Here is a 17029-nt window from a genome sequence, read left to right as displayed (position 1 = left end):
TTTTAATTTCAACAGCATTCCCTCTAAGGTGTTCCAAAGTCTCAGTCAAGAAATAGTAGATTTTTTCCCATGTGAAGAAAAAAAAGTATATTATGATTGTAGCTATACTTTATCAAAAGAAAACAGATTAAGTAATAATACTAATACTAAAAATAAAAAAGGAAGAGTAAATGCNATGAGTAATTTTTTACAAGGAGAGTTATGGAAAGAGCAATTAAAGAATTTTAGTGAATCTAAAAGTGAATATGATTTGGCTCTTCCTTTATTCGGGTACCACGACGATGTAGAAATCGGCAACGCTCTAGGTCCGCACGCGGGCACTAATAAAATAGGAGTATTTTATGCAGTCCTACCTTTTCTACCACCAGGTCTTGCCTCTAAATTAATCAGTATTCTCATAGTTGATTTATTTTATGCAAATGATAGGAAAAAATATGGCAATGAAAAAATTTTCTGTACTACGATAGATGAATTGAATGATCTCAGGTTAAATCCAGTGACTATAATTGTAGGCAATATTAGCTACCGTGTTTATTTTATTACAAGTCTCATTATTGGAGACAACCTTGGCCTCAATGGCATTTTCGGCTTCACAGAATCTTTTGGAAATACTATTTGTTGTCGATGTTGCTTCGCAGATCCTTGTCGTATGCAAAAAATGATTCGAGAAGACAGACATTTGATTCGAAATCTATTAAATTATGAGGCACAATTGAAAGACAAACAGCTTAGCGTTTCAGGCATAAAAGACGAATGTATTTTCAATAGAATAATTCAGTTTCATGTGACTCAAAATCAATATTTAGACATCCTTCATGATGTTTTTGAGGGCGTAGTCAGTTATGTCATGGCATTTATTCTAACCGTTTTCATCACGGTTGACAAATTTTTTACTATAGATTATCTCAACTTCAAATTAAAAAATTGTCAGTTTGACTTCGAATCAAATAATCTCCCATCAGCGATAAGTTTAGATTATATAAATGCGAATGGAAAGCTAAAAATGTCTGGTGCTGAAGCGTTATTTTTTGTTCGTTATTTTAACATTATGGTTGGATCTAAAATACCTGAAGATAATGAAACTTGGAAGCTTTATTTAAAGCTAAGAGAAATCGTTTACATCATTACAGCCCCAGCGATAACAGAATCACATATACTGCAATTAGAGGATGCTATAGCTGAACATCATTCCTTGTACATTTTTTTAAATGGTAATCTAAAAAAGAAGTTTCATTTTATGGTTCACTATCCACGTCTTATACGTTCCGTCGGACCCTTGATGAATTGTTCAACAATGAGATGTGAATCAAAGCATCGGTTATTGAAAGATTTGTTGTCGGGTAATGCTTGTAAAATAAATACTTTGAAAAGTTTGGCTAATAGATATTTATTAGCCAATATGTCTATAAATTATATCAAATATCAAGACGTTGATATTTCCTTTGGAAAACAAAAAAAGGAAAATTTTTTTCAAAATGGGAGAAGTTGTACAAAATTCACTCTTACTTATGTAAAAGTAAATAATTTTAAATATAGCCCTGATTCTGTAATAATTACAAGCATTTCAGACGATTTTCCAGAATTTGGAAGAATAGAAACTATCTGCTTATTACCAAATGACGAAGTAGAATTTTTATACAAGCCATTAAAAGCTATTGGGACAGACAGTCATTATGATGCGCATATAGTATATGAATGCGAGGAATTGAAATGTATTTCATATAATAATTTACCGGTTAGAAGCCCTTGTATTACTTTTAAGCCTGACAATTATAAAAATTTACTTGTAGCAACAAGACATATATTTTAAAAATTATAATTTAAAATTGTTCAAATTTATAGAAAAAATAAAAAATAATGAAATAAGAATGTTTTTATTTATAATTAATCATTTCTAAATAACTATAGACTAAGCACATCTTGAGTTTGACTTTGCAACAACATTTGCGGCGTATTTCAACTCCCAGCATTTGGTCGAGCGCTTGCTATACAAGCGCATGCAGAATTGCTGTGCTCTGCACGGGAAAAAGCCGTGCGCCCTACGCACTATGATTCAATGGTTACGACGCGCGGGCGTTTACGAGTTGTGCATAATAAATTGTAGAGGGGGCACGGTGATTTTAAGTTTACACGGACCACTTGAATGAAGGTGGCGCTCTGCACGGCCAATAGTTGTGAACTGTTTTCTCAGTGTATTCACACTCATGTGCGTGCACTAATTTTTCGGATCAAATCATCGATGTAAAAAGTTTTTATCAGGATTCAGTACATTAATTAGTATGAAAATACGGATCTCGGATCAAGCCCTTAAAAGTCAATAATACTCAAAAGTAAACGTGTACTATAAAATTACTCAAAATGAAAAAAAAGCGAAGCCTACTAAAAAAAAGAACTTAGCGTTATGTAAATCGTGTACGAGAAGGACGTCAGTATTGCCTGGATATATAATTGTAACTGTATAGTGAATTTTGTTTTCGCCGAATGAGAAAATATATTTTGTAAAAAAGAAATTTATGCGATACGTGTAAGATTAGATGATAAAAAAATGGAAAATTCAAAAATTTCGTTCATTCGTGTAATGTTAACAAAACAGAGTTGTCGAATGGGGGAAAAAAATGGTCGAGTAACTTCAACTTAAATGAACCCCAAAATACTGTCCATTCCGAAAATACTTGGAGTGTAACGTAGGGGTGAATGTACTATGCTAGATCGTAATTATAATACTCGGACTTGGGATGATATACGACTAGTCACAAGTGGCTGCTGCAATATTAGTTGTTAGAAAAACAAAGTTTAAAGTTTAACTATTGTCGCGTATAAGAGAGCAAAGCTACCACCGGGCAAAGTATAACTCAATTATTATTTTTATTATTATTATTATCATTATTATTAAATATCATAATCCTGTCAAAGATAAAATTGTAAGTATTTGTATAAAAATGCAATTACGAAGGTCACTTTCGAAAAAAAACAGCAATTTTATTTACAACAAACTTGAAGGGAATAATAGTTCCACGATCGAGAAACGAATTAAGCGAAAAATTACGACAAAATTTTAAGTACAGAAACTTCTCATTGCTTCCACTGTTATTGTTAACGCTACAAACGGTCATACAGCAATAATGACAAATAGATACAAAAGATAATCATTTTATGCAATTATAATTATTATTATTGCAATATTATTGTGTAAGCGAAAAAAACTCCTGCCTAGAAGAGACATATGTACTTACATAATATTAATGATAAAATTTTTTTATTGTTCGGTACGTGAGAAACAAGGCTCAAGTGAATGATGATTCTTCTTTGCCACTGTTTACAATGCTTCATGGATTTTATAGAAGTCATGTCTAATCGTGCGCACATTATATGTTTGAAATTTACTTTTCCTCTCCCTCTTTTCCAATTCTACATAATTTTTTGATAATTTTAATTTGTCACAAGACACCATTAATTTATATAAACTGTGTATTTTCTGTGAAACAATTGTGTTTTATAAATAGTTGATAATCTTTGTTAAAAGGATCAATTGATTTGACTAAATATTACAATTATTTTTATTTACTCGGTAAATAGATGCTTACTTGAGAGTATATGTTTCTGATTACATTAGTACATTATTGATTTATTGTATCATGCAAAAATTATATCTTCGACTTTGTTAGATGTTTTTGTTTTGATTAGCAGTGAAACGCTTCAGTGACAAAAAAAAGATGATACACTGTTGATCGGACGATAAATTAATGACTTTTAATATAGATTGTTGAATTTATCTTATTATTTCGAATGTTGGATTTTTTATTTACATTGTCCACCTTCCACTTTTTACTTTTGTGCTCACGCTCTACACTTTATTTTATACACCGACAGAGCCGAAAAAAGTTTGTACCCAGTAGCCTTGGTGCTATTACATTATATTCTTGTCAGAGAGTTGTTCATGAAGGATGTTACTAGTACTTATGAAACGCTTCGATAACTCACTTTTACTAACTCTAACTATTCAATCAACAAAAATTGCTCTGGGTGAAAAAATTTACATGTGTAATTTATCGTTGAATTGATATAAACAATTATATTGTATTACATTACGACTACCACCATCACTACCATTGATGTATCGAGCTCATAATTTTATACGCACAGGTAAATGCTACTGCTTTTTAGCGTGTAAATATAATGCAGCATGTAAAGAATTTTTCAAAAAGTATGATGAGTTTTTATCAAAAGTATTTCTATATAAATATAGCATATACGTGTACGTAGGCCTTCATTCAGCGTCATAATGAAAAAAAGTGCTCAGCAACATAGAGGTTCGATTTAGAAAACGAAAATAGATTTATATATATGTATACATTTATATAACGAAAGGTCATGAAAAGATGTTCAGTAAAGCGATTACCGCGCGTTTTTATACGAAATTCATATATTTTAATTTGGAATATAAATTTTACGTTACTTTTTCTATTCAATATTCGAAATTTCGAATTTATTAAATAATGATGCCAAAGAAATGAAATACTTGGGTGGTCCGGGTGCGAAATAATCTGCCTGTAAAGAACGTAGATGTTTACAGAATATTTTCATATTTTTGCTTTATAAATACGATTCTTAACTATGTACTAATAACGTAGTCATTTATGATTGAAAAAATATCACTCACGAATACAATGAGGGTAGAATGCTTGAGAAATATAAACATGTGCCTTTATTTTTAAAATTTTCGACTGTGTTCTTATCGAAGAATTAAATCATTGATATCGTAAATTTTGATTAATTTGCAATTAAAATTAGTGAATTGTATAATATTAGCTGTAGGCATAATTACTTTTTGCAAATCAAAGATTAACGTGTAAAATTAAGTCAATTATTTTTAGGAGAAACAAAATCTAAAGTGATTGTATGAACAGTAATAAGGCTGAATAAGTGTTTTTTATTTATTCAATTTTTTATAGCAATAACTAAACTAAAATAAGTAGGTAAGAAGGGCTGATTTTTTTAATAATAATATTATACGATAATTACTCGAATAGACAAGTTCGGATCGTTGATGAACTAGACGATGGAAAAATTTTCTATAGCGTCTCGAGCTGCCTTGAACCGAAAGTGCATTATCAAAATCGTTCGCTCGAAAGATCGAGATTCAATTGCGATCGAATCGACGATACGAGGATTTTTCTACATTAATCGACGTAGCTTATAACGTTTTTTAGAAAACGAGTCCGGTCTATAATCCTGTAAATAATATACACGCACTCACGCTTTGAGATTCAAGCCTTGTTTCAATTCCTTTATGTTGAGATCGAATTTTCTTAAGGATTTATTTTTAAGAAAAAATGTGGGCACGAGAGAGAAAAAATTATAAATCGTTGGAATTGAAGCAGGGTTTTAATTTTTTTAGCTGCTATAATGTCATATTTAAACGTAGTTAAAATATAATATATTCCCGGACCACCTGTAAAAAATTAATGAGTCAATTTTTTTGAATTTACAACGTGTACATATAGGAATAAAGTTTTTTGGAGACCAATGTCCACCTGAATTATCTCACTAGTCATGAAGAAAATCGTGTTATGTAGTGAGACTTGATTAATTTTAAGAAATACAATTATATACGTAAAAAAATGAAGCAAGTAACTAGCCTCGTAAAACGATGTTAACTATAATGATGCTTTTAAAAAACGATAGCCTAAAATCGTGTATTAGGGACATACTATTTTAAAGTAATGTAAAACTACAGTGATATGGTAATTTTCTCTGGTACACGTTGAAAAATTAGTAGTAAAAGTTGTACAAAGCATAATATTAGATGCGTAGAAAACCATTTTGATTCCTTAGGCAGTTAAGGCATTATAAGGTAACGCATACAAGCTGGAATAAAGGACGGAAATGTATACTCAACTTTGGCTGGTAAAAAAAAAAGTTACGTATGATCTTACAGTACGTATTCAAAGGTGGTGGTAGTGGTAGGATAATCTCGAGCTTGTGGTGATATAAAAGCGAAACTGAAAAAAATAAACCAAATACTCATATATTTAAACGGACAGAAAAATTAACTCAATAATATATTAGTATATATATATATTTAAACGCTTCGCACGCCCAGAGGTGATGAGCAATATGATAAATATAAATTATTCAATTGAAACTTCTATTGAAAGAGAACCGAGATTTTGTGCTAACAGTAAAACGTTGTGCCCATAATGTCTCAATTAAACGATTCTGTATCATATATTCGACAATATTGATTATTAAAAATTCTTAATACATGAAAAATTATAATGATAAAATTGATTTATTCCTATTTTTGAGTCGTTCTTTTAATTAATTATACGTACAATATTTTTTTTGCTTTTTGATGATCGATAACTTTTGCATTCTGTATCGATTCAAATGATTTTTGAAAAACAATGTTAAGGAGAGGAGGGGAAAAGGTAGGCTACTTTTCAATCTTTATCATTTTCTACTTTAAGATTATATTGTTTAAAAATTTGAAGTCAAATTGGAGCAAAACTAACGGGGTTACGTAATTTTTGTTGCGCACGCCTTTGGCAGATTACATGAATGAACACCAAAATTGCCCCAATAAAAATTTTGAATAGGTTTACGTCAATGTCGAATGATCAGTCTTCAATTAAACGAAATTGATCGTTTTAAAGTGTACCTGAATCACAGTAAATTATCTTTCCATTTTTAATACAAAATAACACTAAAATAAGTATTATCCAATACGTGCGAGGAGATTGTTGGTGGACTCGATGCATCGTTTTGATATGCAATAAGGCCAATTTTGTAAACCATTATCTTTAAAATTAACTTTACATAGTTTTAAATTAGAAAAGAGTAAAAGAAGTGAAGTATTTAAAATGCCTTGTCTAACAGAAATAGTCAGTGAAAGTGATTCATTGTTGTAGGAAGTTAATATAGATTTGTTAATAAAAAGCGCCTGATGCAACGTCGATTTATACTACTTGCAGTCCTGATCTTTTGGCCCTCTAGATTGCAAAAGTATAATCAGGTACGTAGTGATGGAAGCTACAAGCTAAACAATACTTGAATCTCTTTTTGATTTGAGGAATATTTCGAATACTCACAGACACGACGAGAGTTTGGTCAATGACAAACAAGTCGAATACGCCAAAAGACATTGGCGGCGCGTGAAGCAAGTAACTGGAAAATTGCTTCAACTGTTTCAACATCGCGACGTTGGGCAGACTTTGCCGATCGACGAGGCTCAACAAGCCTCCCGTTTTTTGACTCTGCAAATGGTAAACGAAATCTGTACAGGCATACTCTCGCTGAACGCGAGTAGAGTAGAATAAATGTATACCTCCTTGACGGCAGCAGTGGTGAAACTAGTCAGTATAAACAACGAAACGATGCAAAAGATGGTGTAATTTAGGCAATAAAGCACCAGCAGGACATTGTTGCAGCTGAATTCGCGGCCCAGGGTGAGGACCGGTAGCAGTACGTAATACGAGTAAAGGATCAGGTTCAGAAAGAGGTTGACGAAGCCGACTAGCATGACGGGCGAGTAAAAGTCCGAGATGTCCCGCGCGAGCTGCTGCAGAAGTCGGTAATGCTGCATGAGCGAGGCAAAGTCTCGGTCGAGCTTGCACACGCTCGAGTTGACGGATCCGTAGCCGTGCTGCAGGAGTCTCGCGACCAAGCTGTACTGCATCAGCAGCAGGTTGAGTATGAGGCCGTTGATGACCGCCCCAACGAAATACACGATGAAGATGAAGGCTTTGGGCACCGTGACCAGCTGCAGAATCAGCGAGACGAGCTCGAAGATCAAGATCCGTCGCAGAGTCGCGCGCATCCCGCTCGAGTCGTCGTCGTTCGGGCGGCTCCGATGCGCGGCGACCAATCGATTGGCCAACTCGACGCTCCGACGCTGAAAGAGGCTGAAGTAGCCGACGACGAACAGGCCGTTGAACAGGTGAAACGCCGTCTGGATCAGGTCCGCCGTCATTTCCGACCTCGCTTGGTTCTCGTAGACGTTCGAGTAGGTCATCGCGAGGGAGTAATAATTGGGCAGCAAGAGGGCGCACATGAGCAGGACGTTGTAGCAGTGGCCGATTCTCGAAGGGCCGAAGGGCCTCTCGACGTTCTCGGCGTCGTAGGCCATCGAGGCGAGGCCGACAATTTTGAACAAGTACACGATGCCGCGGAATTTCGCATCGGGCCGGACTTTTACGAGAGTCATATTTCAAAGGGCACGTAATTTCAGCCGATGCGTCGATCGCGAACTTGCCAACTTCGTAAAAGTGTGTATCGATCGCACCTACGTACTCTACGTACTTACCAAGCCAAACGTTTATACATAACACACACAGACATGCATAGGCTATACAGCAGCACTTTATTTAATGACATTTCTCGGGCATTCGTCGAGCGGCGATATAATTAAATATTAAAGCTTGCACGATGAAATGCTTCTGAATAAACTTCCTTTTAAAAATTAAACACGCCGACAACTGTTGATTTAGCTACGTTGGCAGCTCATCGGTTGTTCTGACGGCTGCTCTCCTTGAATTGCAACAGAATGACTAGGTACGTCGTGATGGAGCCTGAAATCTGAAAATGACACGATGAAACGAAGAATGTTGCGTAATAAGAGAGCTGCGCATCGACTCTTTTTACCGATATCAGTAGGGACTCGTCGAGTCGGAAAAATGTATAGACGCTGAACTGTATGTTGGCGTGGTACAGGTAGCAAGAGAATTGCTTCAGCTAGGATCGAAAGATAGATCGCGTTGAGAACCAGGCGAATCCGGAGGAAAATTATAGAAATTACCTGATCCATGAACAGAGGACTGCTGACGTTGTTCAATGACTCGTTCACGATCTCTCCCGTCATTTTACCCTATCACGATTCGAACGTTCAAGTGTTGAGATTGTAACGAGTCTATGTTAAATAGGTAACGCTGTATACCCACCTCTGCCTCGGTGGTAGCGACGCACCGCGTTAAAACGACCATACCCATCACGTAGAAGATCAACGACGCGGTGCAGTGCACCATGAGGCTGATCTGGTGTTCGTTCAGACCCTGACTGCCGATGAAGACGATGGGCCTCACGACGTAGTACGAGTAGATGATGAGAGTCAAGAAGACGTTGATCGACATGACGAGCATCGGCGAGGCATAAAAGTCCGACAACTCCCGGGAGAGCTTCACCACGGAGGTGTAGAGTCGCTGGAGCTTTCGGAATTGGCTGCGTCGCTCGTCGCCGTTCTTGCGCAGCTCCGTCGTCAGAAACAGATTTTCCATCGTGAGACCGGCGAATTGGCGGTTCATCACCCGCAGCGAGTGCCTCAGAATGACCAGGGCGTAGCTGTACTGCATCGTCATCGTGCTGACGACGAAGTTGCTGAGAGTCACTCCGATGAAGTAGACGGAGAGCTGATCGTGCGACGGCGTCGTAAAGTCCCAGAGCAGGCCGGTGGCGATTTTCAGCAGCCAGATCCAGGCCAGAGTCGTGGCCAGCTTCGTCTCGTTCGCTTGAAAGCTGGCCGTCGTGTCCCTGACGCGCATCAGTCCCGTGGCCAGCTGCAGGCCTCGCTTCTGCCTCGCGCAGTAAAACACGAGCACGTAGACCGAGGCGAAGGTCAGGAAGAAGGTCTGCAGCGTGTCGGCGATGCGCTCGAACTCGGCTCGCTCCTGGAAGGTGCCGTTGTAGGATATCAGCAGGCTGAAGTAGCCGCTCGCGAGGATCAGGCCGACGAGGCAGACGTTGTAGACGGTGCCGCGCCTCGAGGCGCCGTACGACACTTTGCTGCCCTCGATGCTCACGGCCACTGTCAGCGCCCCGAAGATCTTCATGTAGTACAGGATCACGCGCAGGAAAATTTTGCAGCTCAGGCGCGTCTTCCTGCTCGGCGACATTTTGCCCGTTTGTCCGTTGGCGACTCGTTGACTCTCAAAGATCGAGCGCCCCTCGTAATTGCGCCGATCGATTGCGAGCGTATCAACGCATCCGCCGAGCCAGACACTAGCAATTAAACGGCCATTATCGGAGCAGCGATTAAGCGTCTAGATATGCTCTCGCCGAAACTTCTTTTTCGATCGATTTCATTTGTTCCTTTGGAATTGCAAAAATATCACGAGGTAGTTGGTGATGGCGCCGATCATCTGCAAATAGCGACAACGGCCATTGAGATTCTGCAGCTATTCCGTGCGACTATATAGTTCAGAAGCGACCTTACCGACATCAGTAGAGACTCGTCCAGCCGAAACAAGCCCCAGACGGAAAAGTCGATGTCGTCGCCGAGAAGTTGATTGGAAAAATGATGCAACTGTAAATGTAATTCGCTTAGCTTTTTTCAAAGTCGACAGTGGTCATACCTATAGGGGCAGCTGTACCTTCAGCACTATCTGATGATTGTTGATGTTCTCTTCGAAGTGTTCTAGCGACTTGTTCACGATCGCGCTCGTAGTCTTCTTCTGAAACACACGTTATCGCATGATGTAATACGCGCTAATTGCATATTGGCCGGTGGAGCTGGCTCAGAATCAAGTACCGTTTTCACGAGCAACGACGCCGATTTCGTGAGCAAGATCAGCACGACCACGTAATGGAGGATTCTCAGCGACAGGTGGAACAATTTGAAATCGGTCAGAGAAGCCTCGTCCATCACGAACGGCCTCACGATAAAGTGGGCGAAAAAGATCAGCGTCACGAATATGTAGGTGATGCAAAAGAGCATGGGCAGCGAGTAGAACTCGCCGAGCTGTTTGGCGAGCTCGCAGGCGTCCGAGCAGCGCTGGCGGCTCTTGGACAGCTTGGCGGACAGGTCGCGGCGGACCGGCGCCGCGGACCACGCGCTCGACTCCGACGCGGCCTCGAGATCGCGATTCACCCGCAGCAGAACTCGCCGTATCGCTCGCAGGGTCAGGCTGTACTGCAGCAGGGCGCAAGTGACGACCAAGTTGCACGAGTAAAGCAGACCGAAGTAAAGGACCACCTTGTAATCGGCGCCGGGCCTCGTGGTCAGCACGTTGGCCAGCAGCGTCGAGCAGGGGATCGACGTCAGGATCTTCGCGTCTCTCGCGAGCTCGTCGTCCGGAACGACGAGCTCGCCGAGCTTACCGGCCAGACTCGCGACTCGCGAGCGTCGCCGAGAGAACACGAGCAGAATGAAGCAGGCGGCGCTCACGGCCAGCGTCGTGTGGATCACGTCGAATACCCGGTTGAACACGAGGTGGTCGTCGTGGAAGTTTTTCGGCCGGTTAGACAGCAACAGACCGTAGATGCTAATCAGTGTCAGCGATACGAGCAAGTTGTAGGCTACTTGGGTTTTCGAGCCGCGGATGATGTTTCGACCCTTCTGCAGCTGCCACTTCATCGTGCAAACGCCCGAGATTTTTAATAGATAATAAACCAAGTAGAGGAACGCTTTATCGGGAATATTCATCCTTCGGCTTTCATGCGAACGCTTCGCGGGAACGACTAGCGGCTCATGCCTTTGCAAAATCGATACTTACTTTATTTGTTATCGGAATGAAAAATACTTGCTCCTTTTAACGTTATTACAATGCAGGATAAATTGTTAACAGCGCAAACTATTGGTCAAAGTCTCCATCGACAAGAACGACATCGACAATAATTAATAAAAACCTTCGTTTGTGGTGCAATTGTAACTTTGTTCTGGGTTGAAAAAAAATTGTCCTCTTCCACTTTGAATGCAACGACTAGCTACGTCGTTATCTCAAACTGACATCTATGTGGAACGATTATTTGAGATAATTAAATGCACCTTCGCTAAATTCGCCTTTTATGCTTTTGTCAATTTATCGATCGTTTCCCAGCGATACTTGCGGTTATTAATATAATGATTTATTCAACGTATAGAGGTCAAAAACTGTGAAAATATCGAGAGATGAGAAAATTGTTACAACTGATAATATCCAAATTTCTATTGTCAATTATCAAGTTCGTCGAGCACGACGCCAACAATTCTACTTTTATTTCCAATATCTTGTTTCGATCGTTAAGATAAAATTTATGATGCAGACATTATACGTTTCTAGAATAAAAAATTATATCAAACTTAACTTCACTTAACATTATCTTTATTGACTTTTTCTGAATTTTTACTATTGAAAATCCGTTTCCGATGAAAATTTCTCGTTGATTTTAGCGAAAACCAAGCGAAAAATGTACCACTAAGTCGACGAGTGCAGAGAACTTTTCCGAACAAGACAATACGATCGGCAAGAACTGTTACGAAATTTTATTAATTACTCATCGGATAAAAATTTTTTTCGAATGGAATACTTTCAGTGGAAATTTTGTCGTGACTAGTGATAATTAAAACGATTTAAGATATTATATCATTGATGTTATATTGATTCGATTCATTAATGAGTCATGTAATTGCTCGATTTTGAGGATATCGTTCGAAATACTTGCAAGTAATTTAAAAAATTTTCAAAAATGTTATTAACACACTGGCGAATAACAGAAAATTTTTTAATGAAGCCAGTATAACATAAAATTTCGTTTGAAGGAAAACTGGGAATACTGTAATCTAAATAAACCGATAGGGTAGAAATATCATGTAGGAATTTTACTTAGATCTCGAAGTTTATTTTAATGACATGTGATTCAATTAAATTCATTGAAGTTTTTTTTATTGATTGAAATGATTGACAACTTGTCATGAAAGTACATTTGTTTGAGTGAAATTGTATTAATAGTTTATGAGCATGATCCGATAATTCATCAATTTATATGTGAATTGAAAATAAGTTTTGATCACTTTTTCGTAAAATTAATTTTTTAATGTACAATTGAACAAAATCATAGCATTTTCCTTTAATGGTACATGAAAATCTCCATTTATATTAGTTGGAATTCGATGAATTAATATAATCTTTCTTTCTTTGTATCCTTTCTTCTACGTTTTACTCCTCATCCTTTGATTGACTTTGAATCGATCATCTGAATATGAAAAGAATTTAATAGTAAAAAAGAGGAAAAATAACAATCATAAAATGATCATTTTTGTAATGGATCAGATAGCAAATACAGTAATAATCACGGCATTCAGAGATCTTGGTGGTTGCTAATATCATCATTCGATTAAATTAACTAATAATCACTTAATTTTTTTAAATATACTTTACTTACAGATAAGTTTCTAATCTTCAACTGTGCTCGAGTAGTTTTGGTTCCGAAACAACCTGTAATGCCAAATTATACATATATTTAAAAAATGTTTCCTATTTTTTATTCTAAGTAAATATTAAAATAATAATCGTTCATCAGATAGCAAATACAAAATAATCATGGCATTCATATCTTGGTGGTTGCAATAATTCATCATAAACAATAATAAAGAACATTAAAACTCATTTGAATTGATAACTTACTTGCTACATTTTAATTTCTTCGTCCCATCATTTTAATTATTGCAAAAAATCTGAAAAAAATTTTTTTTGGTAAGATTATGAACTCTTTAAGATACGTTGTGTTTGTTACATTAAATCTTAATCATTAATCAGATTAGCAAATACAAGATTAATCATGGCACTCAGAGATCTTGGTGGTTGCAGTTTCATCATATTAATTAAATGTAGTAGAATTTATTGAAAAAAAAAAAAAAAAAAAAATTACCTGAGGGACTCAGCAGATGTTGCTTCTTTCGCAATAGAGATGAAAATCTGTAATGAATATGACTTTTAATTTCATTCATAGTAAAATAACAAAAAAAAAGATGATATTGATAATTCCATCAGATAGCAAATACAAAATAATCATGGCACTCATATCTTGGTGGTTGCAATAATTCATCATACACAATAATAAAGAACATTAAAACTCATTTGAATTAATAACTTACTTGCTACATTTTAATTTCTTCGTCCCATCATTTTAATTATTGCAAAAAATCTGAAAAAAATTTTTTTTGGTAAGATTATGAACTCTTTAAGATACGTTGTGTTTGTTACATTAACCCATTAACGCGCAAAAGTGCAATTTTGTGCATGAATTTTCCGTTGTAAAAAAATTATAGATAAAGTTAAAATATTTTCTTGAAAATCCATACCCAGGGGTTTTTGGGTATGCTCTTTCAGTATCCGGTGTTATTTTTGCGATAAATAAACATTATCATCGTTTATTTTGCCATTAAAAACAAAAAACGTGATTTTTTGACTCAAAATTTTTTTTCAAAGTCGATTTTCTACCTTGCCTTGCCTTCGAAGGGTTTCCATAACACCAGAAATCGTGCACTTTTTCTCTGAACCTTCAAAAAATGCGCTGCCGCGATTTTTATCTAGCCCCTATATTTCTAAAATGGAGAATTTATACCGAGCAGTGGTATAAAAATTCACTCATTTTTTACTCAGAACCTATTTTACATGAGCTAAATATAAACTCAAAAGTACAATTTGGAGTGTAAAAACTTATTTGAAATCGTTTAGAGATTACGTGTGAATTTTTTCAGAATTTTTCAGACCACTTTGAAAATTTCGCAAAATACGACCATTTCCCGGCCTGTCGAAAAAATCCAAAATGTTCCAAAAAAAATCGGAAAAATTCTGAAAAAATTATTAAAAAATTCTAAAAAAAATTCACATGTATTCTTTGAACAAATTTGAACACTTTTCATTGAATGACTTTCTTTTATAAAGTCAATAATTTACAAATAAAAAATAAGACCATTTTCATATCGCTGCTCAGTATAAATTCGCCATTTTAGAAATATAGGGGCAAGATAAAAATCGCGGCAGCGCATTTTTCGAAGGTTCAGAGAAAAAGTGCACGATTTCTGGTGTTATGGGAACCCTCCGAAGGCAAGGCAAGGTAGAAAATCGACTTTGAAAAAAAATTTTGAGTCAAAAAATCACGTTTTTTGTTTTTAATGGCAAAATAAACGATGATAATGTTTATTTATCGCAAAAATAACACCGGATACTGAAAGAGCATACCCAAAAACCCCTGGGTATGGATTTTCAAGAAAATATTTTAACTTTATCTATAATTTTGTTACAACGGAAAATTCATGCACAAAATTGCACTTTTGCGCGTTAATGGGTTAAATCTTAATCATTAATCAGATTAGCAAATACAAGATTAATCATAGCACTCAGAGATCTTGGTGGTTGCAGTTTCATCATATTAATGAAATGTAGTAGAATTTATTGAAAAAAAAAAAAAAAAAAAAAAAATTACCTGAGGGACACAGCAGATGTTGCTTCTTTCGGAATGGAGATGAAAATCTGTAATGAATGTGACTTTTAATTTCATTCATAGTAAAATAACAAAAAAAAGATGATATCAATAATTCCATCAGATAGCAAATACAAAATAATCATGGCACTCATATCTTGGTGGTTGCAGAAATTCATCAATTTATATCTTTTATCTGGCAAGTTACAGTAAATTAACCCACTCAATTAACTAATTTATATATAATGAAACACAACTGATTTTTAAATAAATAGAAGAATATAAAACTCACATTTTAGTCGAATTCAGCTTTTTTCAAATCAATGGTTTGGCATGTACCTGAAAAAAAATCTTACATGAATTTTATGCCCAGATACACAATTGGAGCTTGGTAACTTTTTATTTTCATCAGATAGCAAATACAGTAATAATCACGGCACTCAGAGATCTTGGTGGTTGCTAATTTCATCATAATAAATAAAACGCATAAATAATATAATAAATGTAAAAAGTTAAGATATTACACTTACAATTTCAGTATGGATATAGTGACATTCTGCAGATTGACCATTTGAGTATAATGAATAAGCGACAATAAACCTGTAAATAAATATCTTTTTACTTGTTTGATTAATAATACAAATTTTAAAAACATAATATTATTAATGAATCAGATAGCAAATACAGTAAAAATCACGGCCCTCATAGATCTTGGTGGTTGCTAATTTCATCATTAAAAATTAGCTAAGATATGATAACAAAATTATTTTTTTACGGTTAATTTTATAAAAATTTCATTACTAGAAGTTAAAATGACTATTTGTCTTATTGTTAGACTTTTACATCAACAATACATGGTCTCATTTTTCTTATAAATTTATACAATTTTTACACCGTCAATGTAGAAAAAAATAAAAAAATTAATGTTTGAACTCACAAAGAGATGAATTTTAAAATCAAATAATAGTTTTGAATGAATTACAATCTTAATATTTACCTTCACACATACAAAGATAAGAAGTATTTTTTTCATTGCACCATTGTTATCCAAACGAGAAACACCATCAATTGATATACCCTCTGCAGTTAAAATTAGTGATTGTATTTTTTAAAACCTGAAAATTAAATTTTAAAAATTTTAAAAACTTTTGAAATATTTGAAATTATATAGTATGCTGTTCAATTAAAACTGTCAGATTAGCAAATACAATATTAATCACGGCATTCAGCGATCTTGGTGGTTGCAATTATTCATCATTAAAAATGAGATAAAGTACAAAAACTCATTAAATTTTCAATTTTCATCAACTTACTTGTTACTTTTCAATTTCTTCGTCCCATGATTTGAATATAGTTGAAAATCTGAAACAAATATATAATCATAAGTAAATAAATATACTCGTTAAAAAGCAGAAGTTTTATACAATAAATTCAATATTTTACGTTATAAGTTATCAGATTAGCAAATACAAGATTAATCATGGCACTCAGAGATCTTGGTGGTTGCAGTTTCATCATAATCAGTAAATTGCAATTAAATTTAGTTTAAAATAGTTTAGTTGAAATTATAAAATTACCTTAGCAGGCGCTGTAGATGTAAATTTTTTTGAATTTGAGATGTAACCCTGTAATAAATGTAATTTTAATTTCATTGATGATAAAGTAATTAAAAAATTATATTATTAATTATCACGTCAGATAGCAAATACAAAATAATCATGGCACTCATATCTTGGTGGTTGCAGAAATTCATCATAAAACAGAGATTTTATTTTATTTTTATTAAAATAAAAACATGAATAATTTACCTTTTAAGCTGTATGTTGCCTCTTGAAATTTTTACGTCTCAAAT

At 35.4% G+C, this 17029-nt stretch overlaps 4 protein-coding genes and 2 long non-coding RNA genes across 13 annotated transcripts in view; 1 reads left to right on the top strand and 5 right to left on the bottom strand.

The window, feature by feature from the left end:
* The window catches only part of LOC106651608 (nuclear factor 1 X-type), a 57224-nt gene extending 57060 nt beyond the window's left edge, over window positions 1-164 (top strand). For all 8 annotated transcript variants that reach the window (XM_023462284.1, XM_023462283.1, XM_023462282.1 and 5 more), the window contains one exon: window positions 16-164. The gene's annotated coding sequence lies outside the window, so the exon portion shown is untranslated. The remainder of the gene's footprint in view (window positions 1-15) is intronic.
* A 6778-nt stretch (window positions 165-6942) lies between these two features.
* Window positions 6943-8206, bottom strand: LOC106651330. The gene is made up of 3 exons (XM_014369772.2): window positions 7328-8206; window positions 7092-7256; window positions 6943-7039 (listed from the first exon to the last, which is right to left on the bottom strand). Exons 1-3 carry the CDS (start codon window positions 8204-8206, stop codon window positions 6965-6967), a joined length of 1119 nt encoding a protein of 372 aa, XP_014225258.1. The 3' UTR covers window positions 6943-6964.
* Window positions 8207-8502: 296 nt separating this feature from the next.
* LOC106651329 (putative gustatory receptor 28b) lies at window positions 8503-9887 on the bottom strand. The gene is made up of 4 exons (XM_023462265.1): window positions 8940-9887; window positions 8798-8866; window positions 8644-8733; window positions 8503-8577 (listed from the first exon to the last, which is right to left on the bottom strand). Exons 1-4 carry the CDS (start codon window positions 9885-9887, stop codon window positions 8503-8505), a joined length of 1182 nt encoding a protein of 393 aa, XP_023318033.1.
* On the bottom strand, window positions 9812-11347 carry LOC111694359 (putative gustatory receptor 28b). Its single transcript, XM_023462264.1, has 4 exons — window positions 10523-11347; window positions 10365-10445; window positions 10208-10297; window positions 9812-10133 (listed from the first exon to the last, which is right to left on the bottom strand). Exons 1-4 carry the CDS (start codon window positions 11345-11347, stop codon window positions 10074-10076), a joined length of 1056 nt encoding a protein of 351 aa, XP_023318032.1. The 3' UTR covers window positions 9812-10073.
* A 1271-nt stretch (window positions 11348-12618) lies between these two features.
* LOC111694351 lies at window positions 12619-13972 on the bottom strand. The gene is made up of 3 exons (XR_002763605.1): window positions 13847-13972; window positions 13135-13187; window positions 12619-12945 (listed from the first exon to the last, which is right to left on the bottom strand). It is a non-coding gene; the product is annotated as an uncharacterized LOC111694351 (long non-coding RNA).
* Window positions 13973-15137: 1165 nt separating this feature from the next.
* LOC106651659 lies at window positions 15138-16771 on the bottom strand. The gene is made up of 5 exons (XR_002763604.1): window positions 16755-16771; window positions 16491-16539; window positions 16175-16292; window positions 15708-15777; window positions 15138-15516 (listed from the first exon to the last, which is right to left on the bottom strand). It is a non-coding gene; the product is annotated as an uncharacterized LOC106651659 (long non-coding RNA).
* Between the last annotated feature and the right edge of the window lie 258 nt (window positions 16772-17029).

Source organism: Trichogramma pretiosum, unplaced genomic scaffold (assembly GCF_000599845.2).
Source record: "Trichogramma pretiosum strain Unisexual culture from Peru unplaced genomic scaffold, Tpre_2.0 scaffold9, whole genome shotgun sequence".
NCBI classification, from domain to species: domain Eukaryota; kingdom Metazoa; phylum Arthropoda; class Insecta; order Hymenoptera; family Trichogrammatidae; genus Trichogramma; species Trichogramma pretiosum.
The sequence above is the reverse complement of the archived record's forward strand: the minus strand, read 5'-3'. Positions and strand labels throughout refer to the sequence as shown.